The 23,641-nt window shown below is 39.0% G+C and overlaps 1 protein-coding gene across 1 annotated transcript in view; it reads left to right on the top strand.

The window, feature by feature from the left end:
* Positions 1-674: 674 nt before the first annotated feature.
* LOC135569173 (uncharacterized) overlaps positions 675-23,641 on the top strand; it is a 56,062-nt gene continuing 33,095 nt past the window's right edge. The window contains exon 1 of the mRNA XM_065015967.1: positions 675-1,024. Within this exon, the coding sequence (XP_064872039.1) occupies positions 761-1,024 (264 nt within the window). The 5' untranslated portion in view covers positions 675-760. The remainder of the gene's footprint in view (positions 1,025-23,641) is intronic.

A 23,641-nucleotide genomic window follows, 5' to 3' on the forward strand; every position in this document is an offset into this window, starting at 1 on the left:
ATGGTGAAGGAAGTTTACGAACTTCACCAACAGAGTGGAGAAGAGACCAGGCTTTGCGGAATCTAGCCCCGACTACATCGATTATTATTATTATCAGTTATAAATAGAGAGTAATGAGAAGAACATTTGAATAATTATTGCCTCTATTGGTTGCATGTGGCAGACCTTGGGGACCAAAGTCCACTCCATGGTTAGAGACCTTTGTAACAATAGTTGCTTTCCTTTCTTTGCTTGCTGAAATCCATACATTTTCAATAAACGTGAATACAACCACCGACTTTTTGCTTGTTTCCGTTTCTCGAAGGTGGCAACTCAGCACACGTGTCAATGTAAATCCGATGAAGTGTGTAAATAAAACCTATAATAAAATTATTGTAATATGTAAAAAAAAATATTTATATGATTTCTCTCTCTTATTTCTCAGTATCTCTAGAGTCTGGACAGAAATGTGCCATGTCAATAAAGTTATGGAACAAATGTATTGTTTATGAATGGTTGTCACCAGCTGTTAGAGCGTGTGATTTGATTGGACACAAAGGCACACGTCATGTCATCCCTTTACTTATTGACCTTGAGCGAATCGATGAAGTCGGAGCGAGATTCCGCAAAGCCTGGTCTCTGCTCCACTCTGCTGGTGAAGTTCTCCTTAAACTTCCTTCACCATGGAATGAGGTTTAGTCCGCTAGGGGCAGACCTTGAGTTGGAGCCTATTGGCCTACCGAAATGTGTTCTATGACTAAAAAGAAAGTCAAGGTGATAAATGTATTATATGTTAGTAGAAATGGCAATACTAACGAGGTGTCTATTCTCCATGTCAGTTTATCAGCACTTGTCTCCTGTCTGCCAGCGAGGAGGAGGAGGAGGTCTCTGTTGTTTCTTCATTTACGTCACCCCTCTTTCAATCCCTTCCTCCTTCCGTCCTGCTCTACATACAACGTCAACGGGGGACACCACGTTCAAACTGGTTTCTCATATTAACACCCACCACAATCACTTCGCCACCATAAACCTCTTTTGGAACCAGGTGAGTTGAATATCTGTTAATTGGTGAAATAAAGGACGGAAACAACAGAGCGAATAGAGTAGACCGGCCGGAGAGGCGACAGTGTTTCTAGTCTAGCGTCATTTATCTCATTCCTTTTCACTCGGTTTGGAAATGGCTCTCTGTGTATCGCGAGTGTGTAATGTGCTTGTTTACGCGGTTTCTTTATGGCGGTTAACATCGGCTTGTAAACAAAAAGCCCGTCTACGTCAGCCACTACGTAGCCAAAATGTCGTCTTTTATTTGACTTCCACATTCTATGTCCCATGCCACAAACCGATGGCGTCGTGAGGGGGGGATGGAGGGAGTGTGAAAGAGACCCATAAACGAGTAGCGAGGCCACACTAGGTATCCCCATGTCAGAGCTGAGCGCTCCATGCCACTAGCGGGTCTGGCCGAACCTATCTTTAGTAGGCCCGTCCAGAACCTGTCTTTCTTCAACTTAGTTTTCCTGTCAAGTTATCGGCCCATTTAAAGATACAGCGCGTGTTCAGAGGCTAATAATGACCAACCAATTGAAACAAGTCCCGATGTTTTTTTTGTGCTGGTGGATACATTTGTTACGACCATTGAGGAATGGTTAGGCTACTTTGAAACTGATAATGTAGGTCTGCCAGGTCTGAGTTGGTGAAGATACGTTGTTGCGGACACTCCATTGCATCAACATGCAATAGACTCGAGGCTGATGCTTCTTGTTGCAAATGAATGGATTTCTGACCCAATCTCTAGTCTTTTGTGAAGCATCAGCATTAGCCTCAACAACAGTTATAATCTAGTCCAGGGGAACACAGATCTGTCCCTACGAGGTCTGGAGTACTGCTGCTTTTCTGTTCTACCTGATAATGAATTGCACCCACAATACACTCAGGGACAGATATTTAGGCAACACAGTGATATGGATTATTGTACTGCATTACAGGTACGCCCAATGTAATAGATCATTAATAGTAGTCAGATATTGGTGAATAAACACTGTCGCAGGTAGTGCACTGCATACCAGGTGCTACTGAACATCTGGTTTATGAGTTGATAGTCTGGTACTGGAGATTACAGTAATGTCATGGAGGTGGTATAGTAGATTATAGTAATGTCATGGAGGTGGTACAGTAGATTATAGTAATAGTATTGTCATGGAGGTGGTACAGTAGATTATAGTAATGTCATGGAGGTGGGACAGTAGATTATAGTAATGTCATGGAGGTGGTACAGTAGATTATAGTAATGTCATGGAGGTGGTACAGTAGATTATAGTAATGTCATGGAGGTGGTACAGTAGATTATAGTAATGTCATGGAGGTGGTATAGTAGATTATAGTCATGTCATGGAGGTGGTACAGTAGATTATAGTAATGTCATGGAGGTGGTATAGTAGATTATAGTAATGTCATGGAGGTGGTACAGTAGATTATAGTAATGTCATGGAGGTGGTATAGTAGATTATAGTAATGTCATGGAGGTGGTACAGTAGATTATAGTAATAGTAATGTCATGGAGGTGGTACAGTAGATTATAGTAATGTCATGGAGGTGGTATAGTAGATTATAGTAATGTCATGGAGGTGGTATAGTAGATTATAGTAATGTCATGGAGGTGGTACAGTAGATTATAGTATTGTCATGGAGGTGGTACAGTAGATTATAGTAATGTCATGGAGGTGGTACAGTAGATTATAGTAATGTCATGGAGGTGGTATAGTAGATTATAGTAATGTCATGGAGGTGGTACTGTAGATTATAGTAATGTCATGGAGGTGGTATAGTAGATTATAGTAATGTCATGGAGGTGGTACAGTAGATTATAGTAATGTCATGGAGGTGGTACAGTAGATTATAGTAATGTCATGGAGGTGGTATAGTAGATTATAGTAATGTCATGGAGGTGGTACAGTAGATTATAGTAATGTCATGGAGGTGGTATAGTAGATTATAGTAATGTCATGGAGGTGGTACAGTAGATTATAGTAATAGTAATGTCATGGAGGTGGTACAGTAGATTATAGTAATGTCATGGAGGTGGTATAGTAGATTATAGTAATGTCATGGAGGTGGTATAGTAGATTATAGTAATGTCATGGAGGTGGTACAGTAGATTATAGTAATGTCATGGAGGTGGGACAGTAGATTATAGTAATGTCATGGAGGTGGTACAGTAGATTATAGTAATGTCATGGAGGTGGTACAGTAGATTATAGTAATGTCATGGAGGTGGTACAGTAGATTATAGTAATGTCATGGAGGTGGTATAGTAGATTATAGTCATGTCATGGAGGTGGTACAGTAGATTATAGTAATGTCATGGAGGTGGTATAGTAGATTATAGTAATGTCATGGAGGTGGTACAGTAGATTATAGTAATGTCATGGAGGTGGTATAGTAGATTATAGTAATGTCATGGAGGTGGTACAGTAGATTATAGTAATAGTAATGTCATGGAGGTGGTACAGTAGATTATAGTAATGTCATGGAGGTGGTATAGTAGATTATAGTAATGTCATGGAGGTGGTATAGTAGATTATAGTAATGTCATGGAGGTGGTACAGTAGATTATAGTATTGTCATGGAGGTGGTACAGTAGATTATAGTAATGTCATGGAGGTGGTACAGTAGATTATAGTAATGTCATGGAGGTGGTATAGTAGATTATAGTAATGTCATGGAGGTGGTACTGTAGATTATAGTAATGTCATGGAGGTGGTATAGTAGATTATAGTAATGTCATGGAGGTGGTACAGTAGATTATAGTAATGTCATGGAGGTGGTACAGTAGATTATAGTAATGTCATGGAGGTGGTATAGTAGATTATAGTAATGTCATGGAGGTGGTACAGTAGATTATAGTAATGTCATGGAGGTGGTATAGTAGATTATAGTAATGTCATGGAGGTGGTACAGTAGATTATAGTAATAGTAATGTCATGGAGGTGGTACAGTAGATTATAGTAATGTCATGGAGGTGGTATAGTAGATTATAGTAATGTCATGGAGGTGGTACAGTAGATTATAGTAATGTCATGGAGGTGGTATAGTAGATTATAGTAATGTCATGGAGGTGGTACAGTAGATTATAGTAATAGTAATGTCATGGAGGTGGTACAGTAGATTATAGTAATGTCATGGAGGTGGTATAGTAGATTATAGTAATGTCATGGAGGTGGTATAGTAGATTATAGTAATGTCATGGAGGTGGTACAGTAGATTATAGTAATGTCATGGAGGTGGTACCGTAGATTATAGTAATGTCATGGAGGTGTTACTGTAGATTATAGTAATAGTAATGTCATGGAGGTGGTACAGTAGATTATAGTAATGTCATGGAGGTGGTACAGTAGATTATAGTAATGTCATGGAGGTGGTACAGTAGATTATAGTAATGTCATGGAGGTGGTACAGTAGATTATAGTAATAGTAATGTCATGGAGGTGGTACAGTAGATTATAGTAATGTCATGGAGGTGGTATAGTAGATTATAGTAATGTCATGGAGGTGGTATAGTAGATTATAGTAATGTCATGGAGGTGGTACAGTAGATTATAGTAATGTCATGGAGGTGGTACAGTAGATTATAGTAATGTCATGGAGGTGGTACAGTAGATTATAGTAATGTCATGGAGGTGGTATAGTAGATTATAGTAATGTCATGGAGGTGGTATAGTAGATTATAGTAATGTCATGGAGGTGGTACAGTAGATTATAGTAATGTCATGGAGGTGGTACAGTAGATTATAGTAATGTCATGGAGGTGGTACCGTAGATTATAGTAATGTCATGGAGGTGGTATAGTAGATTATAGTAATAGTAATGTCATGGAGGTGGTACAGTAGATTATAGTAATGTCATGGAGGTGGTATAGTAGATTATAGTAATGTCATGGAGGTGGTATAGTAGATTATAGTAATGTCATGGAGGTGGTACAGTAGATTATAGTATTGTCATGGAGGTGGTACAGTAGATTATAGTAATGTCATGGAGGTGGTACAGTAGATTATAGTAATGTCATGGAGGTGGTATAGTAGATTATAGTAATGTCATGGAGGTGGTACTGTAGATTATAGTAATGTCATGGAGGTGGTATAGTAGATTATAGTAATGTCATGGAGGTGGTACAGTAGATTATAGTAATGTCATGGAGGTGGTACAGTAGATTATAGTAATGTCATGGAGGTGGTATAGTAGATTATAGTAATGTCATGGAGGTGGTACAGTAGATTATAGTAATGTCATGGAGGTGGTATAGTAGATTATAGTAATGTCATGGAGGTGGTACAGTAGATTATAGTAATAGTAATGTCATGGAGGTGGTACAGTAGATTATAGTAATGTCATGGAGGTGGTATAGTAGATTATAGTAATGTCATGGAGGTGGTACAGTAGATTATAGTAATGTCATGGAGGTGGTATAGTAGATTATAGTAATGTCATGGAGGTGGTACAGTAGATTATAGTAATAGTAATGTCATGGAGGTGGTACAGTAGATTATAGTAATGTCATGGAGGTGGTATAGTAGATTATAGTAATGTCATGGAGGTGGTATAGTAGATTATAGTAATGTCATGGAGGTGGTACAGTAGATTATAGTAATGTCATGGAGGTGGTACCGTAGATTATAGTATGTATGGAGGTGTAATGTCATGGAGGTGTTACTGTAGATTATAGTAATAGTAATGTCATGGAGGTGGTACAGTAGATTATAGTAATGTCATGGAGGTGGTACAGTAGATTATAGTAATGTCATGGAGGTGGTACAGTAGATTATAGTAATGTCATGGAGGTGGTACAGTAGATTATAGTAATAGTAATGTCATGGAGGTGGTACAGTAGATTATAGTAATGTCATGGAGGTGGTATAGTAGATTATAGTAATGTCATGGAGGTGGTATAGTAGATTATAGTAATGTCATGGAGGTGGTACAGTAGATTATAGTAATGTCATGGAGGTGGTACAGTAGATTATAGTAATGTCATGGAGGTGGTACAGTAGATTATAGTAATGTCATGGAGGTGGTATAGTAGATTATAGTAATGTCATGGAGGTGGTATAGTAGATTATAGTAATGTCATGGAGGTGGTACAGTAGATTATAGTAATGTCATGGAGGTGGTACAGTAGATTATAGTAATGTCATGGAGGTGGTACAGTAGATTATAGTAATGTCATGGAGGTGGTATAGTAGATTATAGTAATGTCATGGAGGTGGTACAGTAGATTATATTAATGTCATGGAGGTGGTACTGTAGATTATAGTAATGTCATGGAGGTGGTACTGTAGATTATAGTAATTTCATGGAGGTGGTACTGTAGATTATAGTAATAGTAATGTCATGGAGGTGGTACTGTAGATTATAGTAATGTCATGGAGGTGGTACAGTAGATTATAGTAATGTCATGGAGGTGGTACAGTAGATTATAGTAATGTCATGGAGGTGGTACAGTAGATTATAGTAATGTCATGGAGGTGGTACTGTAGATTATAGTAATGTCATGGAGGTGGTATAGTAGATTATAGTAATGTCATGGAGGTGGTATAGTAGATTATAGTAATGTCATGGAGGTGGTACAGTAGATTATAGTAATGTCATGGAGGTGGTACAGTAGATTATAGTAATGTCATGGAGGTGGTATAGTAGATTATAGTAATGTCATGGAGGTGGTATAGTAGATTATAGTAATGTCATGGAGGTGGTACTGTAGATTATAGTAATGTCATGGAGGTGGTACAGTAGATTATAGTAATGTCATGGAGGTGGTACAGTAGATTATAGTAATGTCATGGAGGTGGTATAGTAGATTATAGTAATGTCATGGAGGTGGTACAGTAGATTATAGTAATGTCATGGAGGTGGTACAGTAGATTATAGTAATGGCATGGAGGTGGTACAGTACATTATAGTAATGTCATGGAGGTGGTACAGTAGATTATAGTAATGTCATGGAGGTGGTACTGTAGATTATAGTAATGTCATAGAGGTGGTATAGTAGATTATAGTAATGTCATGGAGGTGGTACAGTAGATTATAGTAATGTCATGGAGGTGGTACAGTAGATTATAGTAATGTCATGGAGGTGGTACTGTAGATTATAGTAATGTCATAGAGGTGGTATAGTAGATTATAGTAATGTCATGGAGGTGGTACTGTAGATTATAGTAATGTCATGGAGGTGGTATAGTAGATTATAGTAATGTCATGGAGGTGGTACAGTAGATTATAGTAATGTCATGGAGGTGGTACAGTAGATTATAGTAATGTCATGGAGGTCGTACAGTAGATTATAGTAATGTCATGGAGGTGGTACAGTAGATTATAGTAATGTCATGGAGGTGGTACTGTAGATTATAGTAATGTCATGGAGGTGGTATAGTAGATTATAGTAATGTCATGGAGGTGGTACTGTAGATTATAGTAATGTCATGGAGGTGGTACAGTAGATTATAGTAATAGTAATGTCATGGAGGTGGTACAGTAGATTATAGTAATGTCATGGAGGTGGTACAGTAGATTATAGTAATGTCATGGAGGTGGTATAGTAGATTATAGTAATGTCATGGAGGTGGTACAGTAGATTATAGTAATGTCATGGAGGTGGTACAGTAGGTAATAGTAATGTCATGGAGGTGGTACAGTAGATTATAGTAATGTCATGGAGGTGGTACAGTAGATTATAGTAATGTCATGGAGGTGGTACAGTAGATTATAGTAATGTCATGGAGGTGGTACAGTAGATTATAGTAATGTCATGGAGGTGGTACTGTAGATTATAGTAATAGTAATGTCATGGAGGTGGTATAGTAGATTATAGTAATGTCATGGAGGTGGTACTGTAGATTATAGTAATGTCATGGAGGTGGTACAGTAGATTATAGTAATGTCATGGAGGTGGTACAGTAGATTATAGTAATGTCATGGAGGTGGTATAGTAGATTATAGTAATGTCATGGAGGTGGTACCGTAGATTATAGTAATGTCATGGAGGTGGTATAGTAGATTATAGTAATGTCATGGAGGTGGTACAGTAGATTATATTAATGTCATGGAGGTGGTACTGTAGATTATAGTAATGTCATGGAGGTGGTACTGTAGATTATAGTAATGTCATGGAGGTGGTATAGTAGATTATAGTAATGTCATGGAGGTGGTACAGTAGATTATAGTAATGTCATGGAGGTGGTACAGTAGATTATAGTAATGTCATGGAGGTGGTATAGTAGATTATAGTAATGTCATGGAGGTGGTACAGTAGATTATAGTAATGTCATGGAGGTGGTATAGTAGATTATAGTAATGTCATGGAGGTGGTACAGTAGATTATAGTATTGTCATGGAGGTGGTACAGTAGATTATAGTAATGTCATGGAGGTGGTACAGTAGATTATAGTAATGTCATGGAGGTGGTATAGTAGATTATAGTAATGTCATGGAGGTGGTACTGTAGATTATAGTAATGTCATGGAGGTGGTATAGTAGATTATAGTAATGTCATGGAGGTGGTACAGTAGATTATAGTAATGTCATGGAGGTGGTACAGTAGATTATAGTAATGTCATGGAGGTGGTATAGTAGATTATAGTAATGTCATGGAGGTGGTACAGTAGATTATAGTAATGTCATGGAGGTGGTATAGTAGATTATAGTAATGTCATGGAGGTGGTACAGTAGATTATAGTAATAGTAATGTCATGGAGGTGGTACAGTAGATTATAGTAATGTCATGGAGGTGGTATAGTAGATTATAGTAATGTCATGGAGGTGGTATAGTAGATTATAGTAATGTCATGGAGGTGGTACAGTAGATTATAGTAATGTCATGGAGGTGGTACAGTAGATTATAGTAATGTCATGGAGGTGGTACCGTAGATTATAGTAATGTCATGGAGGTGTTACTGTAGATTATAGTAATAGTAATGTCATGGAGGTGGTACAGTAGATTATAGTAATGTCATGGAGGTGGTACAGTAGATTATAGTAATGTCATGGAGGTGGTACAGTAGATTATAGTAATGTCATGGAGGTGGTACAGTAGATTATAGTAATAGTAATGTCATGGAGGTGGTACAGTAGATTATAGTAATGTCATGGAGGTGGTATAGTAGATTATAGTAATGTCATGGAGGTGGTATAGTAGATTATAGTAATGTCATGGAGGTGGTACAGTAGATTATAGTAATGTCATGGAGGTGGTACAGTAGATTATAGTAATGTCATGGAGGTGGTACAGTAGATTATAGTAATGTCATGGAGGTGGTATAGTAGATTATAGTAATGTCATGGAGGTGGTATAGTAGATTATAGTAATGTCATGGAGGTGGTACAGTAGATTATAGTAATGTCATGGAGGTGGTACAGTAGATTATAGTAATGTCATGGAGGTGGTACCGTAGATTATAGTAATGTCATGGAGGTGGTATAGTAGATTATAGTAATGTCATGGAGGTGGTACAGTAGATTATATTAATGTCATGGAGGTGGTACTGTAGATTATAGTAATGTCATGGAGGTGGTACTGTAGATTATAGTAATTTCATGGAGGTGGTACTGTAGATTATAGTAATAGTAATGTCATGGAGGTGGTACTGTAGATTATAGTAATGTCATGGAGGTGGTACAGTAGATTATAGTAATGTCATGGAGGTGGTACAGTAGATTATAGTAATGTCATGGAGGTGGTACAGTAGATTATAGTAATGTCATGGAGGTGGTACTGTAGATTATAGTAATGTCATGGAGGTGGTATAGTAGATTATAGTAATGTCATGGAGGTGGTATAGTAGATTATAGTAATGTCATGGAGGTGGTACAGTAGATTATAGTAATGTCATGGAGGTGGTACAGTAGATTATAGTAATGTCATGGAGGTGGTATAGTAGATTATAGTAATGTCATGGAGGTGGTATAGTAGATTATAGTAATGTCATGGAGGTGGTACTGTAGATTATAGTAATGTCATGGAGGTGGTACAGTAGATTATAGTAATGTCATGGAGGTGGTACAGTAGATTATAGTAATGTCATGGAGGTGGTATAGTAGATTATAGTAATGTCATGGAGGTGGTACAGTAGATTATAGTAATGTCATGGAGGTGGTACAGTAGATTATAGTAATGGCATGGAGGTGGTACAGTACATTATAGTAATGTCATGGAGGTGGTACAGTAGATTATAGTAATGTCATGGAGGTGGTACTGTAGATTATAGTAATGTCATAGAGGTGGTATAGTAGATTATAGTAATGTCATGGAGGTGGTACAGTAGATTATAGTAATGTCATGGAGGTGGTACAGTAGATTATAGTAATGTCATGGAGGTGGTACTGTAGATTATAGTAATGTCATAGAGGTGGTATAGTAGATTATAGTAATGTCATGGAGGTGGTACTGTAGATTATAGTAATGTCATGGAGGTGGTATAGTAGATTATAGTAATGTCATGGAGGTGGTACAGTAGATTATAGTAATGTCATGGAGGTGGTACAGTAGATTATAGTAATGTCATGGAGGTCGTACAGTAGATTATAGTAATGTCATGGAGGTGGTACAGTAGATTATAGTAATGTCATGGAGGTGGTACTGTAGATTATAGTAATGTCATGGAGGTGGTATAGTAGATTATAGTAATGTCATGGAGGTGGTACTGTAGATTATAGTAATGTCATGGAGGTGGTACAGTAGATTATAGTAATAGTAATGTCATGGAGGTGGTACAGTAGATTATAGTAATGTCATGGAGGTGGTACAGTAGATTATAGTAATGTCATGGAGGTGGTATAGTAGATTATAGTAATGTCATGGAGGTGGTACAGTAGATTATAGTAATGTCATGGAGGTGGTACAGTAGATTATAGTAATAGTAATGTCATGGAGGTGGTACAGTAGATTATAGTAATGTCATGGAGGTGGTACAGTAGATTATAGTAATGTCATGGAGGTGGTACAGTAGATTATAGTAATGTCATGGAGGTGGTACAGTAGATTATAGTAATGTCATGGAGGTGGTACTGTAGATTATAGTAATAGTAATGTCATGGAGGTGGTATAGTAGATTATAGTAATGTCATGGAGGTGGTACTGTAGATTATAGTAATGTCATGGAGGTGGTACAGTAGATTATAGTAATGTCATGGAGGTGGTACAGTAGATTATAGTAATGTCATGGAGGTGGTATAGTAGATTATAGTAATGTCATGGAGGTGGTACCGTAGATTATAGTAATGTCATGGAGGTGGTATAGTAGATTATAGTAATGTCATGGAGGTGGTACAGTAGATTATATTAATGTCATGGAGGTGGTACTGTAGATTATAGTAATGTCATGGAGGTGGTACTGTAGATTATAGTAATTTCATGGAGGTGGTACTGTAGATTATAGTAATAGTAATGTCATGGAGGTGGTACTGTAGATTATAGTAATGTCATGGAGGTGGTACAGTAGATTATAGTAATGTCATGGAGGTGGTACAGTAGATTATAGTAATGTCATGGAGGTGGTACAGTAGATTATAGTAATGTCATGGAGGTGGTACTGTAGATTATAGTAATGTCATGGAGGTGGTATAGTAGATTATAGTAATGTCATGGAGGTGGTATAGTAGATTATAGTAATGTCATGGAGGTGGTACAGTAGATTATAGTAATGTCATGGAGGTGGTAAAGTAGATTATAGTAATGTCATGGAGGTGGTATAGTAGATTATAGTAATGTCATGGAGGTGGTATAGTAGATTATAGTAATGTCATGGAGGTGGTACTGTAGATTATAGTAATGTCATGGAGGTGGTACAGTAGATTATAGTAATGTCATGGAGGTGGTACAGTAGATTATAGTAATGTCATGGAGGTGGTATAGTAGATTATAGTAATGTCATGGAGGTGGTACAGTAGATTATAGTAATGGCATGGAGGTGGTACAGTACATTATAGTAATGGCATGGAGGTGGTACAGTACATTATAGTAATGTCATGGAGGTGGTACTGTAGATTATAGTAATGTCATAGAGGTGGTATAGTAGATTATAGTAATGTCATGGAGGTGGTACAGTAGATTATAGTAATGTCATGGAGGTGGTACAGTAGATTATAGTAATGTCATGGAGGTGGTACTGTAGATTATAGTAATGTCATAGAGGTGGTATAGTAGATTATAGTAATGTCATGGAGGTGGTACTGTAGATTATAGTAATGTCATGGAGGTGGTATAGTAGATTATAGTAATGTCATGGAGGTGGTACAGTAGATTATAGTAATGTCATGGAGGTGGTACAGTAGATTATAGTAATGTCATGGAGGTGGTACAGTAGATTATAGTAATGTCATGGAGGTGGTACCGTAGATTATAGTAATGTCATGGAGGTGTTACTGTAGATTATAGTAATGTCATGGAGGTGGTATAGTAGATTATAGTAATGTCATGGAGGTGGTACAGTAGATTATAGTAATGTCATGGAGGTGGTACAGTAGATTATAGTAATAGTAATGTCATGGAGGTGGTACAGTAGATTATAGTAATGTCATGGAGGTGGTACAGTAGATTATAGTAATGTCATGGAGGTGGTATAGTAGATTATAGTAATGTCATGGAGGTGGTATAGTAGATTATAGTAATGTCATGGAGGTGGTACAGTAGATTATAGTAATGTCATGGAGGTGGTACAGTAGATTATAGTAATAGTAATGTCATGGAGGTGGTACAGTAGATTATAGTAATGTCATGGAGGTGGTACAGTAGATTATAGTAATGTCATGGAGGTGGTACAGTAGATTATAGTAATGTCATGGAGGTGGTACAGTAGATTATAGTAATGTCATGGAGGTGGTACTGTAGATTATAGTAATAGTAATGTCATGGAGGTGGTATAGTAGATTATAGTAATGTCATGGAGGTGGTACTGTAGATTATAGTAATGTCATGGAGGTGGTACAGTAGATTATAGTAATGTCATGGAGGTGGTACTGTAGATTATAGTAATGTCATGGAGGTGGTACAGTAGATTATAGTAATGTCATGGAGGTGGTACAGTAGATTATAGTAATGTCATGGAGGTGGTATAGTAGATTATAGTAATGTCATGGAGGTGGTACAGTAGATTATAGTAATGTCATGGAGGTGGTACAGTAGATTATAGTAATGTCATGGAGGTGGTACAGTAGATTATAGTAATGTCATGGAGGTGGTACAGTAGATTATAGTAATGTCATGGAGGTGGTACAGTAGATTATAGTAATAGTAATGTCATGGAGGTGGTACAGTAGATTATAGTAATGTCATGGAGGTGGTACAGTAGATTATAGTAATGTCATGGAGGTGGTACAGTAGATTATAGTAATGTCATGGAGGTGGTACAGTAGATTATAGTAATGTCATGGAGGTGGTACAGTAGATTATAGTAATGTCATGGAGGTGGTACAGTAGATTATAGTAATGTCATGGAGGTGGTACAGTAGATTATAGTAATGTCATGGAGGTGGTATAGTAGATTATAGTAATGTCATGGAGGTGGTACAGTAGATTATAGTAATGTCATGGAGGTGGTACAGTAGATTATAGTAATGTCATGGAGGTGGTACAGTAGATTATAGTAATGTCATGGAGGTGGTATAGTAGATTATAGTAATGTCATGGAGGTGGTACAGTAGATTATAGTAATGTCATGGAGGTGGTACAGTAGATTATAGTAATGTCATGGAGGTGGTATAGTAGATTATAGTAATGTCATGGAGGTGGTACAGTAGATTATAGTAATGTCATGGAGGTGGTATAGTAGATTATAGTAATGTCATGGAGGTGGTACAGTAGATTATAGTAATGTCATGGAGGTGGTATAGTAGATTATAGTAATGTCATGGAGGTGGTACTGTAGATTATAGTAATAGTAATGTCATGGAGGTGGTACAGTAGATTATAGTAATGTCATGGAGGTGGTACTGTAGATTATAGTAATGTCATGGAGGTGGTACAGTAGATTATAGTAATGTCATGGAGGTGGTACAGTAGATTATAGTAATGTCATGGAGGTGGTACAGTAGATTATAGTAATGTCATGGAGGTGGTATAGTAGATTATAGTAATGTCATGGAGGTGGGACAGTAGATTATAGTATTGTCATGGAGGTGGTACAGTAGATTATAGTAATGTCATGGAGGTGGTACAGTAGATTATAGTAATGTCATGGAGGTGGTACAGTAGATTATAGTAATGTCATGGAGGTGGTACAGTAGATTATAGTAATGTCATGGAGGTGGTACAGTAGATTATAGTAATGTCATGGAGGTGGTACCGTAGATTATAGTAATGTCATGGAGGTGGTACAGTAGATTATAGTAATGTCATGGAGGTGGTACAGTAGATTATAGTAATGTCATGGAGGTGGTATAGTAGATTATAGTAATGTCATGGAGGTGGTACAGTAGATTATAGTAATGTCATGGAGGTGGTACAGTAGATTATAGTAATGTCATGGAGGTGGTATAGTAGATTATAGTAATGTCATGGAGGTGGTACAGTAGATTATAGTAATGTCATGGAGGTGGTACAGTAGATTATAGTAATGTCATGGAGGTGGTACAGTAGATTATAGTAATGTCATGGAGGTGGTACAGTAGATTATAGTAATGTCATGGAGGTGGTATAGTAGATTATAGTAATGTCATGGAGGTGGTATAGTAGATTATAGTAATGTCATGGAGGTGGTACAGTAGATTATAGTAATGTCATGGAGGTGGTATAGTAGATTATAGTAATGTCATGGAGGTGGTACAGTAGATTATAGTAATAGTAATGTCATGGAGGTGGTACAGTAGATTATAGTAATGTCATGGAGGTGGTACAGTAGATTATAGTAATGTCATGGAGGTGGTATAGTAGATTATAGTAATGTCATGGAGGTGGTATAGTAGATTATAGTAATGTCATGGAGGTGGTATAGTAGATTATAGTAATAGTAATGTCATGGAGGTGGGACAGTAGATTATAGTAATGTCATGGAGGTGGTATAGTAGATTATAGTAATGTCATGGAGGTGGTACAGTAGATTATAGTAATGTCATGGAGGTGGTATAGTAGATTATAGTAATGTCATGGAGGTGGTATAGTAGATTATAGTAATGTCATGGAGGTGGTACAGTAGATTATAGTAATGTCATGGAGGTGGTACAGTAGATTATAGTAATGTCATGGAGGTGGTACAGTAGATTATAGTAATGTCATAGAGGTGGTACAGTAGATTATAGTAATGTCATGGAGGTGGTATAGTAGATTATAGTAATGTCATGGAGGTGGTACAGTAGATTATAGTAATGTCATGGAGGTGGTATAGTAGATTATAGTAATGTCATGGAGGTGGTATAGTAGATTATAGTAATGTCATGGAGGAGGTGGTACAGTAGATTATAGTAATGTCATGGAGGTGGTATAGTAGATTATAGTAATGTCATGGAGGTGGTACAGTAGATTATAGTAATGTCATGGAGGTGGTATAGTAGATTATAGTAATGTCATGGAGGTGGTACAGTAGATTATAGTAATGTCATGGAGGTGGTACAGTAGATTATAGTAATGTCATGGAGGTGGTACAGTAGATTATAGTAATGTCATAGAGGTGGTACAGTAGATTATAGTAATGTCATGGAGGTGGTACAGTAGATTATAGTAATGTCATGGAGGTGGTATAGTAGATTATAGTAATGTCATGGAGGTGGTACAGTAGATTATAGTAATGTCATGGAGGTGGTACAGTAGATTATAGTAATAGTAATGTCATGGAGGTGGTACAGTAGATTATAGTAATGTCATGGAGGTGGTATAGTAGATTATAGTAATGTCATGGAGGTGGTACAGTAGATTATAGTAATGTCATGGAGGTGGTACAGTAGATTATAGTAATGTCATGGAGGTGGTACAGTAGATTATAGTAATGTCATAGAGGTGGTACAGTAGATTATAGTAATGTCATGGAGGTGGTATAGTAGATTATAGTAATGTCATGGAGGTGGTACAGTAGATTATAGTAATGTCATGGAGGTGGTATAGTAGATTATAGTAATGTCATGGGGGTGGTACAGTAGATTATAGTAATGTCATGGAGGTGGTACAGTAGATTATAGTAATGTCATAGAGGTGGTACAGTAGATTATAGTAATGTCATAGAGGTGGTACAGTAGATTATAGTAATGTCATGGAGGTGGTATCGTAGATTATAGTAATGTCTATTTTTATCATTGTACCATTCGGGCTTCAGGAAAAAGCATAGCACAATTACAGCAGGCATGAATGTTTTAAATTATATCAAAGCCCTTGACAAAAAACAGCACTGTGGCTTTTGATACAGTTGATCATGTATACTAAGGCAGAGATTGGAGGTGGTCTTTCGGAGCATGCAGTTGCATAGTTTGCTAACTATCTGTCTGATAGAACTCAGTACACTCTGTTTGATGGGCTCTTTTCTGTGTGTAGTGGTGTGCCCCAGGGCTGTGTACTTGGTCCCATCTTATTCACTATTTATATAAATAATTTAGACAAAAATCTGCAAAAAGTAACTTCAGTTTTATGCTGATGATACAGTTATTTATTGTTGTGCCTCGTCTCTCACAAAAGCTTTCCAGAACTTGCAAACTGCTTTTTATACTGTTCAACATACCTTGTGTCAATTAAAGCTTATCCTCAATACTGACAAAACTAAACTAATGGTGTTTTCTAAAGCAAGAAATAGACCTCTGAACCTTTCATCTATTACTACCTGTCACGGCAAGGAGATTGAGACTAACCTCATATAAATATCTTGGAATTTTAATTGATGAAGGCCTCTTTTTTTAAATTGCACATTCAAGAACTTACAATTTTTTAAAAACTGAAGTTGGGATTTTATTTTAGGAACAAGGCCTGTTTTTCTTTTGAAGCCAGAAGGAGGCTAGTATCAGCTACATTTATGCCTTTACTAGACTATGGGGATATTTTATATATGAATGCTTCCGCTCAGTGTTTAAGATCAATTGACACCCTTTACCATGGCACATTGAGATTTATTTTAAACAGCAAAACCCTTACGTACCACTGCACTTTATATACCAGGGTTGGCTGGCCTTCTCTAGTCACTCCTAGGCTCAGTCACTGGTATACTTTTATTTACAAAGCCATTACACACCACTGCACTTTATATACCAGGGTTGGCTGGCCTTCTCTAGTCACTCCTAGGCTCAGTCACTGGTATACTTTTATTTACAAAGCCATTACACACCACTGCACTTTATATACCAGGGTTGGCTGGCAGTCACTCAAGGCTTTTATTTACAGTCACTGGTATACTTTTATTTACAGCCATTACACACCACTGCACTTTATATACCAGGGTTGGCTGGCCTTCTCTAGTCACTCTAGGCTCAGTCACTGGTATACTTTTATTTACAAAGCCATTACACACCACTGCACTTTATATACCAGGGTTGGCTGGCCTTCTCTAGTCATCCTAGGCTCAGTCACTGGTATACTTTTATTTACAAAGCCATTACACAACTGCACTTTATATACCAGGGTTGGCTGGCCTTCTTTTCCTAGGCTCAGTCACTGGTATACTTTTATTTACAAAGCCATTACACACCACTGCACTTTATATACCAGGGTTGGCTGGCCTTCTCTAGCACTCCTAGGCTCAGTCACTGGTATACTTTTATTTACAAAGCCATTACACACCACTGCACTTTATATACCAGGGTTGGCTGGCCTTCTCTAGTCACTCCTAGGCTCAGTCACTGGTATACTTTTATTTACAAAGCCATTACACCTGCACTTTATAATAGGGTTGGCTTGGCCTTCTCTAGTCATCTGGCTCAGTCACTGGTATACTTTTATTTACAAAGCCATTACACACCACTGCACTTTATATATTTGGCCTTCTCTAGTCACTCCTAGGCTCAGTCACTGGTATACTTTTATTTTAAAGCCATTAACACCACTGCACTTTATATACCAGGGTTTTTCTTTCACTCCTAGGCTCAGTCACTGGTATCTTTTATTTACAAAGCCATTACACACCACTGCACTTTATATACCAGGGTTGGCTGGCCTTCTTTCACTCCTAGGCTCAGTCACTGGTATACTTTTATTTACAAAGCCATTACACACCACTGCACTTTATATACAATTGGCTGGCCTTCTCTTCACTCCTAGGCTCAGTCACTGGTATATTTTAAACAGCAAAGCCATTACACACCACTGCACTTTATATACCAGGGTTGGCTGGCCTTCTCTAGTCACTCCTAGGCTCAGTCACTGGTATACTTTTATTTACAAAGCCATTACACACCACTGCACTTTATATACCAGGGTTGGCTGGCCTTCTCTAGTCACTCCTAGGCTCAGTCACTGGTATACTTTTATTTACAAAGCCATTACACACCACTGCACTTTATATACCAGGGTTGGCTGGCCTTCTCTAGTCACTCCTAGGCTCAGTCACTGGTATACTTTTATTTACAAAGCCATTACACACCACTGCACTTTATATACCAGGGTTGGCTGGCCTTCTCTAGTCACTCCTAGGCTCAGTCACTGGTATACTTTTATTTACAAAGCCATTACACACCACTGCACTTTATATACCAGGGTTGGCTGGCCTTCTCTAGTCACTCCTAGGCTCAGTCACTGGTATACTTTTATTTACAAAGCCATTACACACCACTGCACTTTATATACCAGGGTTGGCTGGCCTTCTCTAGTCACTCCTAGGCTCAGTCACTGGTATACTTTTATTTACAAAGCCATTACACCACTGCACTTTATATACCAGGGTTGGCTGGCCTTCTCTAGTCACTCCTAGGCTCAGTCACTGGTATACTTTTATTTACAAAGCCATTACACACCACTGCACTTTATATACCAGGGTTGGCTGGCCTTCTCTAGTCACTCCTAGGCTCAGTCACTGGTATACTTTTATTTACAAAGCCATTACACACCACTGCACTTTATATACCAGGGTTGGCTGGCCTTCTCTAGTCACTCCTAGGCTCAGTCACTGGTATACTTTTATTTACAAAGCCATTACACACCACTGCACTTTATATACCAGGGTTGGCTGGCCTTCTCTAGTCACTCCTAGGCTCAGTCACTGGTATACTTTTATTTACAAAGCCATTACACACCACTGCACTTTATATACCAGGGTTGGCTGGCCTTCTCTAGTCACTCCTAGGCTCAGTCACTGGTATACTTTTATTTACAAAGCCATTACACACCACTGCACTTTATATACCAGGGTTGGCTGGCCTTCTCTAGTCACTCCTAGGCTCAGTCACTGGTATACTTTTATTTACAAAGCCATTACACACCACTGCACTTTATATACCAGGGTTGGCTGGCCTTCTCTAGTCACTCCTAGGCTCAGTCACTGGTATACTTTTATTTACAAAGCCATTACACACCACTGCACTTTATATACCAGGGTTGGCTGGCCTTCTCTAGTCACTCCTAGGCTCAGTCACTGGTATACTTTTATTTACAAAGCCATTACACACCACTGCACTTTATATACCAGGGTTGGCTGGCCTTCTCTAGTCACTCCTAGGCTCAGTCACTGGTATACTTTTATTTACAAAGCCATTACACACCACTGCACTTTATATACCAGGGTTGGCTGGCCTTCTCTAGTCACTCCTAGGCTCAGTCACTGGTATACTTTTATTTACAAAGCCATTTTGGGTTTACTACCTTTTTTATTTGGCCATTTTTATTGTTCAGAAAAGGGCTTTTATGTACTCTATGTCATCGGCTTGTAACACCTTTACATAATATTTTTAAACTGGAAGAACTTGTCCCGATTGGTGTTTTTCCCCACCTTTTATTTAACCAGATAGGCCAGTTGAGAACATGTTCTCATTTACAAATGCGACCTGGCCAAGATGTGCGACACTGCTTTGTGATGCCGGGGATGTCTGGTGAGGACCTACCTTACAGCAGGCCTAACAAACCCTCGGACCAGCCTCTCTCAGCCTATTGCAGACAGTCTGAGCACTGATGTTTAACCTGGTAGTCTTCTCCTGCCTTACAGCAGGCCTAACAAACCCTCGGACCAGCCTCTCTCAGCCTATTACGGACAGTCTGAGCACTGATGTTTAACCTGGTAGTCTTCTCCTGCCTTACAGCAGGCCTAACAAACCCTCGGACCAGCCTCTCTCAGCCTATTGCAGACAGTCTGAGCACTGATGTTTAACCTGGTAGTCTTCTCCTGCCTTACAGCAGGCCTAACAAACCCTCGGACCAGCCTCTCTCAGCCTATTACGGACAGTCTGAGCACTGATGTTTAACCTGGTAGTCTTCTCCTACCTTACAGCAGGCCTAACAAACCCTCGGACCAGCCTCTCTCAGCCTATTGCAGACAGTCTGAGCACTGATGTTTAACCTGGTAGTCTTCTCCTACCTTACAGCAGGCCTAACAAACCCTCGGACCAGCCTCTCTCAGCCTATTGCAGACAGTCTGAGCACTGATGGAGGGATTGTGTGTTCCTGGTGTAAATCGGGCAGTTGTTGTTGCCATCCTGTACCTGTCCCGCAGGTGTGCTGTTCGGATGTACTGATCCTGTGCAGGTGTTGTTGCACGTGGTCTGCCACTGCGAGGATGATCAGCTGTCCGTCCTGTCTCCCTGTAGCGCTGTCTTAGGTGTCTCACAGTACGGACATTGAAATGTATTGCCCTGGCCACATCTGCAGTCCTCATGCCTTCTTGCAGCATGCCCAAGGCACGTTCACGCAGATGAGCAGGGACCCTGGGCATCTTTGTTTTGGTGTTTTTCAGAGTCAGTAGAAAGGCCTCTTTAGTGTCCTCTAAGTTTTCATAACTGTGACCTTAATTGGCTGTAAGCTGTTAGTGTCTTAACGACCGTTCCACAGGTGCATGTTCATTCATTGCTTATGGTTCATTGAACAAGCATGGGTAACAGTGTTCTTTTTTTTGACTCAGTTTAGTACCAACCATCAAACCACAACTCTTAACTAGGCTTGGGCGGTATCCAGGTTGTCCTACCTTCATACCCACCTTGTGCCATACCAGGATATTCGGTAATACCGGCACTGAACCCAAGGGGCGTTATTGTAATCCGAAGGTCAGCAATGTTAACAAGTACACGTAAAATCCCATAGAGCATGCTAACTAAAAGCTAATGAGCACATTGCAAACATTTTATACAGTCTCTGACCTAAAGTATTCACAAGACAGACATCCCAGCTCATAAAGTTATACAAGGAACTCAAAAAATGCTACTCAGTTTGCTGGACACAGTAAACTAATATTAGACAGCAAGGCTCTTGATCCAGGAGGGGATTCCCTGCTGTTATCAAGTAAAACTTGATTTTGGAAGAAGCTAACCACTTAGCTAGATAGCGAACTAGCTACTAAATTAGAGCAAAGCATTAAATGCAGATCATTTATCACATTTTAGACAGTTTGTTGGTTATAAGATATCTAGCTGGCAAACATTTAGTTGTGAATTCCAGATCACCTGGCACGAGCTGCACAACAGTGAGTGACTCACAAGGCTCCGGTCTCTCATTGTTGTGTGCTTGTAAACAAATATCACGTGACTGAGGACGACCAGTAAGCTTCATAATGAAAAATGGTGACGGGTGAAATTAAGAACGTGGTCTTCTTTATCTCCTGTCGTATTGCACAAGTTGACTTCAGGTATTTACTTAAAATAGTTACAAATATTACCATTTGTTTAAAAAAAACTTCAAAGAAATAGTTTCAACGGTATTTAAAAACCATCCCTATTTCCAAATACCTTGGTATACGGTGTACTAGTACTAACCAACACACCACAACTCTAAACTGGTACCAATCTAGCCTCGTTGGTATACAGTGTACTAGTACTAACCAACACACCACAACTCTAAACTGGTACCAATCTAGCCTCGTTGGTATACAGTGTACTAGTACTAACCAACACACCACAACTCTAAACTGGTACCAATCTAGCCTCGTTGGTATACGGTGTACTAGTACTAACCAACACACCACAACTCTAAACTGGTACCAATCTAGCCTCCTTGGTATACGGTGTACTAGTACTAACCAACACACCACAACTCTAAACTGGTACCAATCTAGCCTCCTTGGTATACGGTGTACTAGTACTAACCAACACACCACAACTCTAAACTGGTACCAATCTAGCCTCCTTGGTATACGGTGTACTAGTACTAACCAACACACCACAACTCTAAACTGGTACCAATCTAGCCTCCTTGGTATACGGTGTACTAGTACTAACCAACAAACCACAACTCTAAACTGGTACCAATCTAGCCTCCTTGGTATACGGTGTACTAGTACTAACCAACACACCACAACTTTAAACTGGTACCAATCTAGCCTCCTTGGTATACGGTGTACTAGTACTAACCAACACACCACAACTCTAAACTGGTACCAATCTAGCCTCCTTGGTATACGGTGTACTAGTACTAACCAACAAACCACAACTCTAAACTGGTACCAATCTAGCCTCCTTGGTATACGGTGTACTAGTACTAACCAACACACCACAACTCTAAACTGGTACCAATCTAGCCTCCTTGGTATACGGTGTACTAGTACTAACCAACACACCACAACTCTAAACTGGTACCAATCTAGCCTCGTTGGTATACGGTGTACTAGTACTAACCAACACACCACAACTCTAAACTGGTACCAATCTAGCCTCGTTGGTATACGGTGTACTAGTACTAACCAACAAACCACAACTCTAAACTGGTACCAATCTAGCCTCCTTGGTATACGGTGTACTAGTACTAACCAACAAACCACAACTCTAAACTGGTACCAATCTAGCCTCCTTGGTATACGGTGTACTAGTACTAACCAACACACCACAACTTTAAACTGGTACCAATCTAGCCTTCTTGGTATACGGTGTACTAGTACTAACCAACACACCACAACTCTAAACTGGTACCAATCTAGCCTCCTTGGTATACGGTGTACTAGTACTAACCAACAAACCACAACTCTAAACTGGTACCAATCTAGCCTCCTTGGTATACGGTGTACTAGTACTAACCAACACACCACAACTCTAAACTGGTACCAATCTAGCCTCCTTGGTATACGGTGTACTAGTACTAACCAACACACCACAACTCTAAACTGGTACCAATCTAGCCTCCTTGGTATACGGTGTACTAGTACTAACCAACAAACCACAACTCTAAACTGGTACCAATCTAGCCTCCTTGGTATACGGTGTACTAGTACTAACCAACACACCACAACTCTAAACTGGTACCAATCTAGCCTCCTTGGTATACGGTGTACTAGTACTAACCAACAAACCACAACTCTAAACTGGTACCAATCTAGCCTCCTTGGTATACGGTGTACTAGTACTAACCAACACACCATAACTCTAAACTGGTACCAATCTAGCCTCGTTGGTATACGGTGTACTAGTACTAACCAACACACCACAACTCTAAACTGGTACCAATCTAGCCTCCTTGGTATACGGTGTACTAGTACTAACCAACAAACCACAACTCTAAACTGGTACCAATCTAGCCTACTTGGTATACGGTGTACTAGTACTAACCAACACACCACAACTCTAAACTGGTACCAATCTAGCCTCC

Source organism: Oncorhynchus nerka, unplaced genomic scaffold, assembly GCF_034236695.1.
Source record: "Oncorhynchus nerka isolate Pitt River unplaced genomic scaffold, Oner_Uvic_2.0 unplaced_scaffold_1190, whole genome shotgun sequence".
Taxonomy (NCBI): domain Eukaryota; kingdom Metazoa; phylum Chordata; class Actinopteri; order Salmoniformes; family Salmonidae; genus Oncorhynchus; species Oncorhynchus nerka.